General features: G+C 42.5%; 1 protein-coding gene across 1 annotated transcript in view; it reads left to right on the top strand.

Annotated features, from left to right (window-relative positions):
* The window catches only part of LOC147893699 (uncharacterized), a 105,108-nt gene that overhangs the window by 89,220 nt on the left and 2,177 nt on the right, over positions 1-13,711 (top strand). The window contains exons 7-8 of the mRNA XM_087386226.1: positions 3,901-3,957; positions 4,094-4,170. Of these exons, the coding sequence (XP_087242352.1) occupies positions 3,901-3,957; positions 4,094-4,170 (134 nt within the window). The remainder of the gene's footprint in view (positions 1-3,900; positions 3,958-4,093; positions 4,171-13,711) is intronic.

Here is a 13,711-nt window from a genome sequence, read left to right as displayed (position 1 = left end):
TTATTCATGTTGCGAAGTAACATAAGACATGAATTTTCCCACTATTTGAGATGACTGTTCTTAGCTGATGGTTAGTGATGTAAAAGAATTACCAAACCTACTGCTTGCATCAAAACAATGTTCCTATTTTAAGACTCACAATATTGTCAAATCAGGACGGAATGCCAGAGTAATTTCTAGTCTCCTGAAAGCAAGCTCATCGCTTACTGAGGAATGCATTGACTTCTACCTCAAAGTTGTCATTGAGCAGTGCTCTTTGGTGAAGGTGATTGAACTGGAAAATCTTTAACTTAAGGCTTAAGCCTGAGGTATGCATATTAAGCCTGAGGTGCATCAATACCCCCCTCAATGAGGTCGTTTCTTTTTGGTGCTTCTTGGTTTTGTGCCCAAAGAGGTGGGCAAATAAAGTAATCAAGGGTTTGCCTTCAAAAACAATGCAGAAGGAGGCCATAAATGTAACTTAGGTTTTTTTTACAACTCCACATTGGCCAAGTATCACCCCATGAGTGGTCAGCCCATGGCATGGCTGCCTTGCTGGCCTCTGTGCAGCCCACAACAGCAGAAGGACAATAGAATAGCAGCAGGACGGTTGTGCAACAGGTGCAATAGTACAACAGTTCCATACAAAAGTAGTACAGGCTGTACCACTGGTAGCCTGCACAGAGTTTGGGACAGGCGTAGGGCAGTGCAGGGATTGGTACAGGTCAGCAGATAGGTCGGCAGCCAATCTAGACCTGCCACATGGCTGCACAGCATGCGGTGTAGCAGGGCCAGTCGGCTGATATCAGCCCATCTCTGTAAAAGTGAAGTACTCGCCCTCATTCCACGAGAAGTCAGGGTAGCAAGGGTAGGAGTAGCATTAGTAGCAGCCCCCTCGCAGCTGCAGCAGTCATACCATCGGCTTAAGGAAAGGCTCCACCTCCATCTCGAGCTGGAGTCATCACAGCAGTTTGAGAAGCATTAGATACAGCAGCTCCTTCAGTTCTAGAGGTAGCCAGCAGCTATGGACCAGTAGCAGCCCTCAGTCCTTCAACAACAGATGAAGCACAATTGCCCTCCTCGAAAAAAATGGAAGCGAGTTTGCAAGGAGCTAGAGAGCTGAAGTAGAGAATTCGTCAGATACATAATGAATAATGACTATGGTTAAGAGCACACATACCTACTAACTCAACCTCTAACTGGGAAATGCTTTGATAAGGAAATAAATTCCCCAAACCTTTTAACCTTATCAATACATTGACACTACCTTAATATTTTCAATATACCTCCCTGTTCTGACAATATCAATCACGAAAAGGAAAGCTTCAAACTCTTCTAGTTAGTACCTTGGTGAAAATATTTGCAACATTTAGATGTGTTGGACAGTAGATCAAGCTGATCTCTCCTGCATGAAGCCTCTCTATGACATAATGATAACATATTTCAATGTGCGAGCATAAAACACTGGATCTGTGCTACTGCATCAGCACTCTGAGTCTCAGTGAGAATTGGAGTTCGTGTCTCCAATTTGCCATGAAGATCTGCAAGCGATCTCCTAAGCAAGGAGGTAGCCTTTGGAGACTGTTTCTCGCTCATCCGAGAAATGCATTGAGTTTCGAGAAAGAAACAATTGCCACTGGTTGACTGCCAGGTATCATAGTGTCCAGCCCAATCTGTAACATTGTAAGCATGTAACTGCAAGTCACTCCCCTTAGAAAATAACGATCCGCCGTATGACAATCTGCCTTGCACATAATGGAATATACACTTAACTGCTTTTAATATTGCATCTTTGGGCTATGCATATATTTTCTCAACCGTGACACCGCAAACTGAACATCAGGTCTGGTATTGCACCATGGATTTTTCCTAGCTCTTTTTGAGGAGCCTTTTTCTCTCATGTTCACATGATGTATTTCTGCTTCTAGCTTATGCTTGCGGGTTTCTTTCATACTTAATTGAAAAGCCTGGGCCAACTGTTCCTGTGAGGAGGTCCAATAACCATCAGGTGTTTTAACCCTGTAAGTGTTTTTCAGATTGTCTCTTATAGTGCAAACTTTTGAAAAGGTCCTTAGACGAACATCCCTTATCGAGGAAGGCCCTTTGCCTAGCCTTAATTTTCCATGCAATTTTCCTATGGTCATTGCATTGTAAGAAATGCCTAGCCTGACATAGACATGCACTCTCAGCCAGAGATAAATCCTTCATGTGACTAATTTTTGTCAAACTTTGACAAGAGTTTTCGGCCTTAGCGACAACCTCTTTTAAGTCACACTTGTAATTCTTCCCTTACTCATGAATTACAGACTGCATTTGAGCTGTAAAGCCTGTCCATGCATAATCAACATCAATCAGGCTCTGTGCCCAACGAGGTGCAATAGCATCACGTATCATGTCCTTATATACATCGTGCTTTAAATAACTCTTCTTTACATAAGGAGCCTTTTATCTGGCAGCTGTCATTCTACATCTCGTGAAAAGATAGCCTTAGCCAAAGCGGAGCATGATCCGAACGTGGGATTGCATAGTCCACCCACAATGGGCAAGTAAGGGCATCATACTGATGTGCATTAACCATATACCAACGATCCAATCATGCCCGATAAGTAGACTGTGCATTGCGCTAAAATATATAGCTGGGAAGCATAGGCCTTGATTCTTTCCAACTAGTCAGCGAGACTCAACTGAAGTATTAGTTGAGTTCAATGTTGACATTCAGAAGCGAGCATATGGGTGTGACTAGACATGTTATCCCCTTGCTGTGGTGCATTATTAAAGTCCCCACAAATAAAAGCATACTGTCTCGAGGGATACCATTGCATGGCCTCCCTAATCAATGCTCTATGGTGTGAGGATTTTGGAGCATTATCTCCCCTTGTTACAAGCCATTGCATAATGATCCATCTACCTGCCTGATCATTCAAAGCCATAACAGGCTGGTGTGAGGATTTTGGAGCATTATCCCCCCTTGTTACAAGACGTTGCATAATGATTCATCTACCTGCCTGATCATTCAAAGCCACAACAGGCTGAAAGGCACGTTTCACCAGAACGACTTCACCAAAAAAAGAATGCTCTCTCGCATATAAAATGCCATAGCCAGCAAAGTGCCCCTTCCGGCCTGCATACACATGCTGATTATGCTCTTGCAGAACCACTATTCCACGCTGCAATATATTGAGATAAGCCCTTGAAAGTCACATAAACCTTGCACATTGAAAGTCAAGCATTTTATTTGTTCTAGCATATTTACAGGTATGTACAGAGTCTATCTCACAAAAAAGAGCAATCAAAATTGCATGTCAAACCTCAGGGTCCAGGGAGTGATCTTGAGGACACAATACATCATGTTGACCAGGTAATAACAATGCTACTTCATCTTTGGGAAAAGAACACGACGTTCAGTCAATGCAGCCAAATCAACGCCTATACCAGATTCTCTGTAGGAGTATGCCCATTAGAGGAAGCATCAGTCCAAGTACGAGGTGGAAGGGTCTTCTTAATTTGGGTTGGTTTTGGAGATTTAAGGATCTGTTCTTTCTTGTTGTAGGATGCCTCTAGTTAGATGATTATGTTAGTAATGATCATATTTGCAACTTGTAATTTCTTAATGTAGTCATTGTGTGCTCTGAGAATCCCCAGAATTATAGAGATATAGATCCTTATAACAAGAACGAATTTAGTTGTGTAAGAATCTGTCTGAGTCAGGCTGCATGTGTATATTGCAATGAAGTTAGCATATAAAGGACACTTAAAAGTCATCGTTGTCTTAGTGGATGAACTGTGAACATTCAATGCTGCTTCAAGATTGAAAGATAAAACGTTAAGAAAACTTAAGTTGAGGATGTTAAGATGATCTGATGTTGTGCTTACGTTTTGGCATGATATCCTACTAACAAATCTTTATGCAACTTGGGGTAGGCATTGAAGGATGCAGGGTACACACTTGATCAGCCTGCATTTTACACTGCTTGTCAGGTATACATGTTTCTCTCTTTAGGGGCAAAGGAGCATATTGTAAGATCGCTGCTGCTTCTGTGGTATTTTGAAAGTGTTCTTTGAGATGAGTGCTTGAGATGACCTCTTAAATCATGTTTGCTGAACAAAATTTCAGAGTTTTGATTCAAATCGAAGTGGGAAATTCCGTCTTGATGATTACATATCCTTATGTATATTCTTACAATCAGCGAGGTGTGTTACCTTACCTCTGCAAATATAATGTTCATTCTCTTTTGCAAGCTTCTTTGATTGTGAAATTTGCTATTACTATTTGTGATCTTCTTTCTGCCTGAAGTTTCTCTTTCGTCCTGGTAAAATTCAAGCTTTAGTTAGCAACTATGTCATTAGTCAATCATAATGTTCAATTCCAATGCTCAACTAGTAGGCATTTAAAATGTATTAATTTGGCACTCCCTACAACTATTCAAATTATCTCCTCCTATCCTTATTTAGCTTGTCTAGGACAACCCTGTGACAATAACTTGGAGATATTCCTTCCCTTCCCTAAGGAAGTCACTAGAGTATATAGCACTTGATCAACACTTAAGCACATAGTATTGGCATACATTTGGTGAAAACTTAACTATTTCACCTCACATATGTCTAGTCTTTATGCATTAGCCATTTTAACTCAAAATGAGATCTCAAAGTGAAATCTAATTTAGCCCATTTAATCTTCTCCTCAGATAACAAAGGTACTAGAATTCATGTTATAGAATCCCTAAGATTTAGCTATTTGGTTGATGACTAGTCACCACTTGTAAAAAAAGGTAACCAATTGTGATCTTTTTTCCACAATGATTTTCTTTGCTATTTTTGTAGGAATAATTTTCATTTCCTTTTGGGTCAACCTATTGGAAAGTCGATGTGTGTGTGTCTCCATTTCAACCCCCCAAAGAAAAAAAAAGTGTGTCACAAGTGATCTTCATTTACAATAGTCAGTCCAGCAAATTCTTCACCTTGGGGAGCTTCGTCAACAATGCATGGTTTTTCTCTATTAGTATGCGAGTGAAAGGCCTTCTTATAAGAATTTGTTACTGTGACCCTCTTTTCCACAATACGAACACCTGATTGCTGTGTGTTTCTTATCCTTACAGCTAGTGACTGCATATGCGGGTTCTCCCACTCATGGAGTCATACTGGACCGCCTCTCTTCACTCAAGAGAAGTGCAACAATATCAATGAACTCCATGTCATCTGAACTCACACGTAGGATTTGAATCAATTCGGGATACCTTTGTGAGATGGCTGAGAGAAAAATCGCCTTCGAGTCGTCTTCATCCACTTTAGACCTGATGCAGACATTTGTTTTAGCAAGGATTGCAGCCGATTGAGTCATGCACCCAGAATTTCTGACTCACCTATCTGAAAACTGAATAGTTCCTGCTTTAGAAAAGATTTCGAGTGTTTCATCTTAGGTCTGAAGAGTGTTTACACAAATGTCCAGTGCTCTGCTGCAAGAAGCTTACCGACATCGAGGTGGTGAAAATAATCCTGGCCAAGAGTTTTCCCTAATATTCCGACTTCCCTTTCATTTTGTTGCTTCCATATCAACGCCTTGTCTGGTTCAGTCCCCTTCGGCTTCTTTTTGGTTTCTAACACAATGCTCAATAGGCCTTTCTGCATGAGATGCAGACCAGTTGAAGGTTGCCATGCAGCAAAATTGCGTCTGTCAAACTTCAGAATGGAGCTCTCAGGCTTCTCTTTCTTCCAACCATCCATGGCTAAATGCCGAAAAGGTTATTCGGCCAGGGAAAAGAGCATACTCTCGTGACACATATTCAGATAAAACTCCCAATTGTCCTCGAAGAGCCCCACCAATAGTTATGCAAGAAATCTCCCTCATAAGGACCTCGAACCTCACATAATTCTTGGCGACACCAGAAATCTCCCACAGACCTCGAATCAACAAGCTCTACTAACACCTACAAGCAGGTGCCCATAATAACTACCAAAGGACGGTGAGCAGAGACATGACTCTCATCGGAGTGTATATCAGCAATGAAACCTCGAGACAGCTATGAGAGCCAAAAAGAACCTCTCCAGCACCTCCACACCGATATATATCCCGTAACCATCGAGAAACGGAAGTCTCTCGATGCCATGCACTGCCATGCAGTATCCCGCCATGTCCACGAGCCAATGGCTGCAAGCTACGAGATATTACACCCCCCACAACCTTAGGTTCATCCGAAGCTCATGTTCCAACACTCCATAGTACCAGGGCCCATACGAAGATCAATTCCTAAGAATCTTTAAGGCTTCGATTCTCCCTCTTAGATTCTTCTTTGAACCGTACAATATAATCATTTTTAAGCTCTTAGGGGTAGGAATTGATTCCCATGTGGCCTCCAATTTTTCCTGCCAAGACTTGCACGAGCTTATACAGACACAGCTGTCAGATAGATCCAGACTGTCTAAATCTCTACCATACGGTCCTAAAGCCCATGTTTGGATCTGCCCACATTTTATTACAGGCTGTGCAGAGTTGCAATCTGTCTTGAATATATTTGTTACCTATTGAGAATCGCTTTGGATTCCGGACTGCATGTCACAATCAACTCTATGTGCAAGGCTGGCAGCCCTCAGGTAGACTTTAATAACTCTATTCCAGCACCCGCGATGCACAGTTTGTGCCAAACAGTTATTCTGCACAGAAATTTTAGAGCCCAAAGTATGCATGCGCAGGCCAGTCTCCACTCTGACAAACTGTCTGCTCCGTGCATTAATGCCCGTGCAGTGATTGCAGACAGTTGCACAGTAGAATCCAGACTTCGTGTGACTGCAGAGGTTAGCATGTGCAACCCGTGGTCCACCACAATCACAACCTATTACAACAAGGCTCTTTCCTTGAGCCCTTAGCCAAAAGTGTTAGATGGGTGGACGAATCCTATTACAACAAGGCTCTTTGCTTGAGCCCTTAGCCAAAAGTGTTAGATGGGTGGACGAATTGAAGAGCTCACAGTCCCTTGGTCCACGAAGAAACACCCTTTGAACAAAATCTGTCCCAACTGCCACCTTGAGGCTAGTGGCGTGAAATTTATCGGAATCGAGGTTTTAAATCCTCGAGGAATTCCTCTTCCAAAAACCCCTACAGGATCTGCCACTGCAGCTCAGCAGTTTTAAATCCGTTCCTGATGCTTGCATGCCGAGATTAGCCAGCAGCCGAGAAAGCAAAAATTTCTTTGCTGTAATAATACACGTGAACTCTCAATGATTCTAACACCGACAAGATTGCTTTCTTTTACTTTCAAAGCAGAGTCTTCAACAACCAAGAAAAACAAAACTACTCACAACTAGAAAGCTTTGTCCGTTCCACTTGCTTTGATACCACGTAGATGACTCCTTTTTTGAGCCACCTATGATGATCATCCTCACTGAACTAGAGACTAGGAATTGAACTACGCGAATCACGATTTGAAACTCACCTTCCAACAGAGCTCTCTTTCTCACGTAGAGCTATCACGTGACCCTCTCCGAGGAGACATCCAGGTCTCATACCACGGATATCCGCTCCAGAAGGGAGGGGCATCAAACTAGCATGGCAGCCTGCGATGCCTATGGCCAAGATCCACAATTGCGGTATTGATCTCTGAATGTCTGTGGTCCAAGCCCTTGTGCCAATCTATAGCCTAGGCCATGGCTAAATATAACCTGATGCGTTTTACCCCTTAGACCTCTAAGCCAAATGGTATTTCTTAACCTTAACCCTTAGGCCCTCCACCGTAGGCTAATTCCCTTAGACATCTAATCCAAATGGTATTTCTTAACCTTAACCCTTAGGCCCTCCACCGTAGGCTAATTGCCACTTCCTCTAGGGTCTGCCCTAACCTTAGGGCTGGTCTTGTTAGCCAGGGATGTAACAAGGGTGTCTTCAAGGTCCTCCTTATCTTACATGCATGTTCCTTTTAGTGCCAACATGCTGTTTCGAATGCACAATATGGATTGTACAGAGTACCATGGTATAGGTGTAGGTGGTTGTTTTGTAAATTGGACTTTGTCAGTTGATTGGAAGTCTACAGAAGCATCTTCTTGCTGTGTCGAGGAATCCTTTGAAGCTTATGTCAACTAGGAGCTGTTTTTTGCTGTGAGTGACTTCCTGTTCTCTTTTAACTGAGGCACTAGCTTCCCATGATCTCACTATTGTTTGATAATTGTGTTATGATCGTCTCACTCAACCATATTTACTTGATTTATTCTAGGACAATGCTATATCTTTATGGAGGCTTTACCTACCAAGTCTTTTGCATTTTCCTTTTGGTAAAACTATTTTAGCCTTACCTAATCTAGTTGGATTTGTTGAACTCTTATATCTTTCTGTTCATCTTGACCTCAGCAATGCATACGCTCGTAGATTTAGCCATGGCATGCATATGCTCCAATGATACTTCGAATTTTTCCATCTCTTCCAGTAGGAACCATATCAGAGGCCTTCCTGAAATAGACATAACAACAATGTAGGCCTTCCCCCGATCTCGCTTTCAACCATGAGGTTGCATGGATTTACCAATCGATGTGTGATACTTAGTGCTTTATGATGCAGCTTGGCATTTGGATCATCTCTCTTGATTTTCAGCCCATGGCTGATTTTTCCCGCCACTATGCCCCAACAGCTTGATGTCAGGTGTTTCTTATTCCCATTTTCATGGGGAGGTCTGATCCATTTGTCTGTCCATTCAGTCAGAAACCCTTTATGCATAGCTAATTGAATAAGGCACAGATCCAGAACGTTGTTGTCCTTCCTCCAGCATTTCCACTCGAAATTGCTGTAAATCAGTAGACTTGCATTTGAATTTCCCTCCTATGAAGAGTCAAATATACGTTGTGCATCAACATTATGAAGACTTGCATTTGAATTTCCCTCCTATGAAGAGTCAAATATACATTGTGCATCTTCCAGCAACTCCTATGCATATCTAGCAGTAAATGCCCCATTAGTCTGAGCAAAGGAGGCTTCAGATAAGTCCAAATTTACTGAGCCATGTTTGTGGCATCTTTCACCTTCTACCTTGCTTCTGGTGAGCTTCTGGTCACTTGCTATGAAACCAGTTGTTGCATGGGAAAGCTCCTCCTCAAGGCTTACTGCACTGTTTAGAGGTTCAGCACACCTTGTTAATGTGTTTGTGAAACCTTGCGGTTTCTGTTGCATGTGGGAGTTTTTTTGGTGTCGATTTTGCTGGTGTCTGCCAATATAAGAGGCCACTTTTGATCGTTGAGACGATATCTGAGACTCCCCTCCCCCCCTCCAACAGATATGGCATTAGACCAGAGCGATTTGGCAGACTTTGCAGACATTTGTGGACTAAGACTTATCATTTACACTAGAACATGTAATGGGCCTCTGTTATCCAGTTTTTCTACAAGATCAGGCTTCCTTATGAAAAGAAGTGCCTAGAACTTTATGCGTTCATTTGGATAGATGTGCCTAATATGTAAAATAAAAGTAGTAAAATTGCCATCCATTGTTGCAAGTCGACTTTATGCTCGGAAGGGTGCACAATCCAGGCATTTTTTTGTGCCTCGCTGGATAACAGGTTTTTTGTGTGCATCAAAGCTGTACATCATATCTTATTTCAGAGATATATGGCTAGAGATTTTTTTCCTTGACCTTGATAAGCCCCATGCATGCTCATAGGTTACTTGGTGGATCTCCTTGTTTCATTTGTCTCTGATGTGATAGCTTTCTCTGGATTTACTCCAAAATCCTCCTGCACAGATATCTTGGGAAAAACTTGACATCTATACTTGATGACGGATTGGTAGCCTAGATGTGGAAGTGTTGGACATATCCTTGATAAGTGCAAGGCTTAGGAGAGTGTTCCAAGCAGCCCAGTGGAAGCATCGTGAGACCCACTCCTGGTGAGCCTTAGGGCTCATACCTGGCTACTGACAGTGTCAGCGATAAGCCTTCCAAGCATCAATGCTGGCCTATCAAAATGCTTGGGAGTTACAGCTCGCAGTTGGATCTCTTGGTTGCCCTTAAACTGACATTCAAGCCCACAATCACAATTCTGAACCAGAGGTGCTGGATTCTGGCAGGAAGGATCAAATGCCATCTCTTACCCCTAAGAAGTCTCTACCCACAAAGAAGAAGAGATCAGTCCAGTTCTTGGACACGATGAAGCTAGTTGAATCTGATGTTGAAGAGGAATTGCCCACAGGAAGTAGTAGTGATGATGAGGTGCCAGCTCAGGAACAAGAAAATGAAGTTGTGTATGAGATTTTTGAATCTTTCAAGGCTGATATTGAAGCTGGACTAAAACAGAAATTTTCCATGAGGGGTTCAGTGCTCTCAGAAGCCTTGGAAAAGAGAAAAAAGAAAGGAATTTCAGGACGGCCAGCCAGGAAACAAAACTCAGCTCAAGGAAAGGAGCAGGAGAAGGAGAAGGTCAAGGGAGAGCCCACCAAAAAGAAAAGACAGCACAGTCCAAAAAGTTTCATGAGATTGAGTGTATGTTGCAAGAAGGAAGGGAGGATAATATGTGGATTATGATGAAGATGAAGAATACATGGATTATGATCAAGGCCAATGGCATGAACACAGTCACTCATGGGTCAACAAACTCTATCTCAGTGCCTATCACCACATTGACCACTATCGAGCCAGATTTCGTCTTCTTTGGCTGGCCTCCTCAAACCTTTTTCTTCTTACAATCCTTAGCAAAATTACCAGCCTTGTTGTAGTAAAAACTGTCTTTTCTTTTTATTCTTGCGTCACCTAAAGAGTCCCCATGATCATCTGATAAATCCCTAATACCTTTCATTTTTTGTAGCTTGTCTTTGCCATGCTTACAATCGACTACATAAGCCTTATCGTCAACCTCATCCATGTCATACAACTTCATTTTACTGCAAGGAATTGTGCTTGTGGCCAAAACTCCTTGATTTTCATTCCATTAGTTCGTTTTGGCAATTTGTCCCCTATCAAGTCTTTCAAGGCAACAATCGCATTATCAAGCACTCAAATTTGGTTATATGGTCTGCCCATAAGCGAAGGAGGTTTTGCTTCCTCGCTCCCACTGGACCTGCATATTGTGTGACCAAAAGTTTAAACTTGTGCTTTTTCTGCTTCCCATTTGATTGATTATTTTTTGAGCACAACGAGTAAAGAGAATATCATGTTGCATTTAAATAGATTGCAATGGGTGAACAAAAAGGTGCAATAGGTAAATAAATATATTTTTATGGCATGAGCAACACAGACTTGTTGACAATGGAAGTAATTAGAACACATGCATTTTTCAAATCGTTTTCTGCCGCTAAACTTCCTATGAAAACAATGTTAATTAATGCTGTCTGCTGAACTTCATTCCATCTCACTATCCTAATGTATGTTAGAGAAGTCATGAAGGTGACACGAGCGTACAAGTTCCAACCAGTCCGTATGTTCTAAGCTCCTATATGAGCCTTGAAACTTTCTGACAGCCTTTTCCCCCCCACGATCAGCGCTTTTCGGACTGCTGATTTGTATGGTTGGTTTTTCAAGATAAAAAAAGAGAGCCTTGAAGCAGCCCCTAACGGGTCAGTTACCACTAACCTGGGGGTTCTAGGATCTCCTCTAGTTCCATGCTAGCCTGCTAGCTCAACAAAAAGTCAGCGTAAAAACACAGGGACACCTGTGCATCACAACCCTACCTGAGATCCCTCAGGATCACCCCCGCGCTAGAGGTCAGGCAACCTCTGACCATAGTCCATCCCAAGTAAGGCTATGCACCCCACGGGATCTCTACCTAGCTGGGTACTCTTGGAAGGCTCCACTCTCAAGAATGACCCAAGTGAATAATGGCTCTCACTTATATAGATACAGGGTGTCCTAGGCATCTCAAGCCTCGGACCACCATTAGGGTAACATATGTCCTAACGGCTCCAAGGTTAGAACACATGACCATAGGTTAACCCGGCCTCCATAACACTTACCCAGATGTGGACGTAACAAGCCTTTATTATACTCATGATAGTATGATAATAGCTTTGATCTCTCTTTACTCAAAAACATACACAATCTGCGAGAAAGAGAGCAAGATCCTAGAAGATATGAATCATGACAAGTAAACTTTGGAATAGGCTCTCATCCCAACTGGACTTGTGGAGCATGAATACAACTTATATATACACACATACACAAACTGAGTTGACTCTGTTGGTATAAGAAGCCGACTCTCACGCCACCTTTCGCCAACCACCATAACTCAAGAGAGCTGAAGAGGCAGCCCACTCTCCTACAAAAATGGGCACCCTACTTGTGACTCCATAGAGAATCCACTACGTCTTCTAGGCTGTCATATGCATGGCTGCCTCACTACCTCTACTTTTCTGACAATCTCCCCCCTCAAGCTGAGACACATGACACAAACATCAGATTGAACAGGAACTCTCATCTACCACCAAGATGAGAAAGATACCATGAAGGTGTGGAAGAAAACCCTCATTTGCAGCCAAGACGGCATGAAGAAGATATTTTGGAAGCAGCTTCCCAATCAGCTGAAGCCAATTCCACCGACAGTCTACCAAAGAATAAATGAGACCTATAGTGGAATCGAGAGAGAAAAGAACCTGGATTGAACCTGCACAACGGTGCTTGTTGCAGTATGCATGTGACTCCTAAAGCAGAAAGCAAATGAAGAAACAACCTAGATTCAACTTGCGTAACAGCGCTTATTGCAGTATGCATGTGACTCCTAACAGAAATTCAAGGTCATATTGTTCTTCAAAATCTTCTTCTTTGATATTCTCATCTGCAAAGATAACATTTCTTTGTCTTTTGCATCCTCTTTCAGTAGCCCTGTGATCATCAACATGATTTGCCTGATCAGACTTCTACTTCTTCAGCTTTCTGTCCTTCACATGCAAAAGGTTTTGGAAGCAGTGATCCTCTTCATGACCATCACGTTCACAATAATTGCAATATACTTTGGAGGCCAAATTCTTGATTTGCTTAGTCAAAAGCACCATCTCATCATCAGATCGCACACTGTTCAGGCAATGCTCCTCATTAAGTGAAATAGAAACCATTTAAAATCAATGGTCTGAACCAAAACATATAAATTTTACAGTCAGCAAACTTGCGCATCGGATGAGCAAATCCCAAATCAAGATCCACAGTAGAGGGCATGGGTTGCATCATATCCCATAAAATACAAAGGCGAACATCCTGAGTAGCCTGCAAAAACTCGTCTCGGAATATGTAGAGGCCTCCCCAAAAAAGCTACAAGAGTAGGAAGATGCTGAAGAAGAGGTAGAGGCAATGCTTTGAGGATAATCCAGTCCGGACAGTGAGTCAGAAGAGAGGCAGACGGATCAAAAAGCGGATCCCAAGGCATCACATAAGCAAAGAAACCAGCCCCATGAATACCAGCACGACTGACAAGTTGCTCCACCACATCAGTCGAAGAGCATTGAGCATAATAAAAACCTTTGCCTAGAAAGAGAAAGGAGGAAAGGCAATCCTGACCCATTGCAACTTCAGCCCAACAACGAAGTTGAGCTGCAGATAAAACCGTGCCCATAAAGTAGAGACAGACCCCAAACTGCTGAGCCTGTCGAAGACCGGAAACCAGAAGGTTAGAATCCAAAAAACAAACAAGCGGTGAACCCGATGAAGGAACATCTGTAACGGAAGGAAAGCACATCTGGCGAAGAAGGTCCACCTAGAGGGAAGACGAAGGACTATCCGTAATATCCAGCTTTGCCGATTTAACCAAAGTGGAGGGAGACAAAGCACCACACTTCGCCA

The sequence above is a fragment of the Dipteris shenzhenensis genome, chromosome 15 (assembly GCF_047967505.1).
Source record: "Dipteris shenzhenensis isolate YYH24624 ecotype China chromosome 15, Dip_SZ_1.0, whole genome shotgun sequence".
Classification (NCBI taxonomy): domain Eukaryota; kingdom Viridiplantae; phylum Streptophyta; class Polypodiopsida; order Gleicheniales; family Dipteridaceae; genus Dipteris; species Dipteris shenzhenensis.
This window is presented reverse-complemented; position numbering and strand designations above follow the sequence as displayed.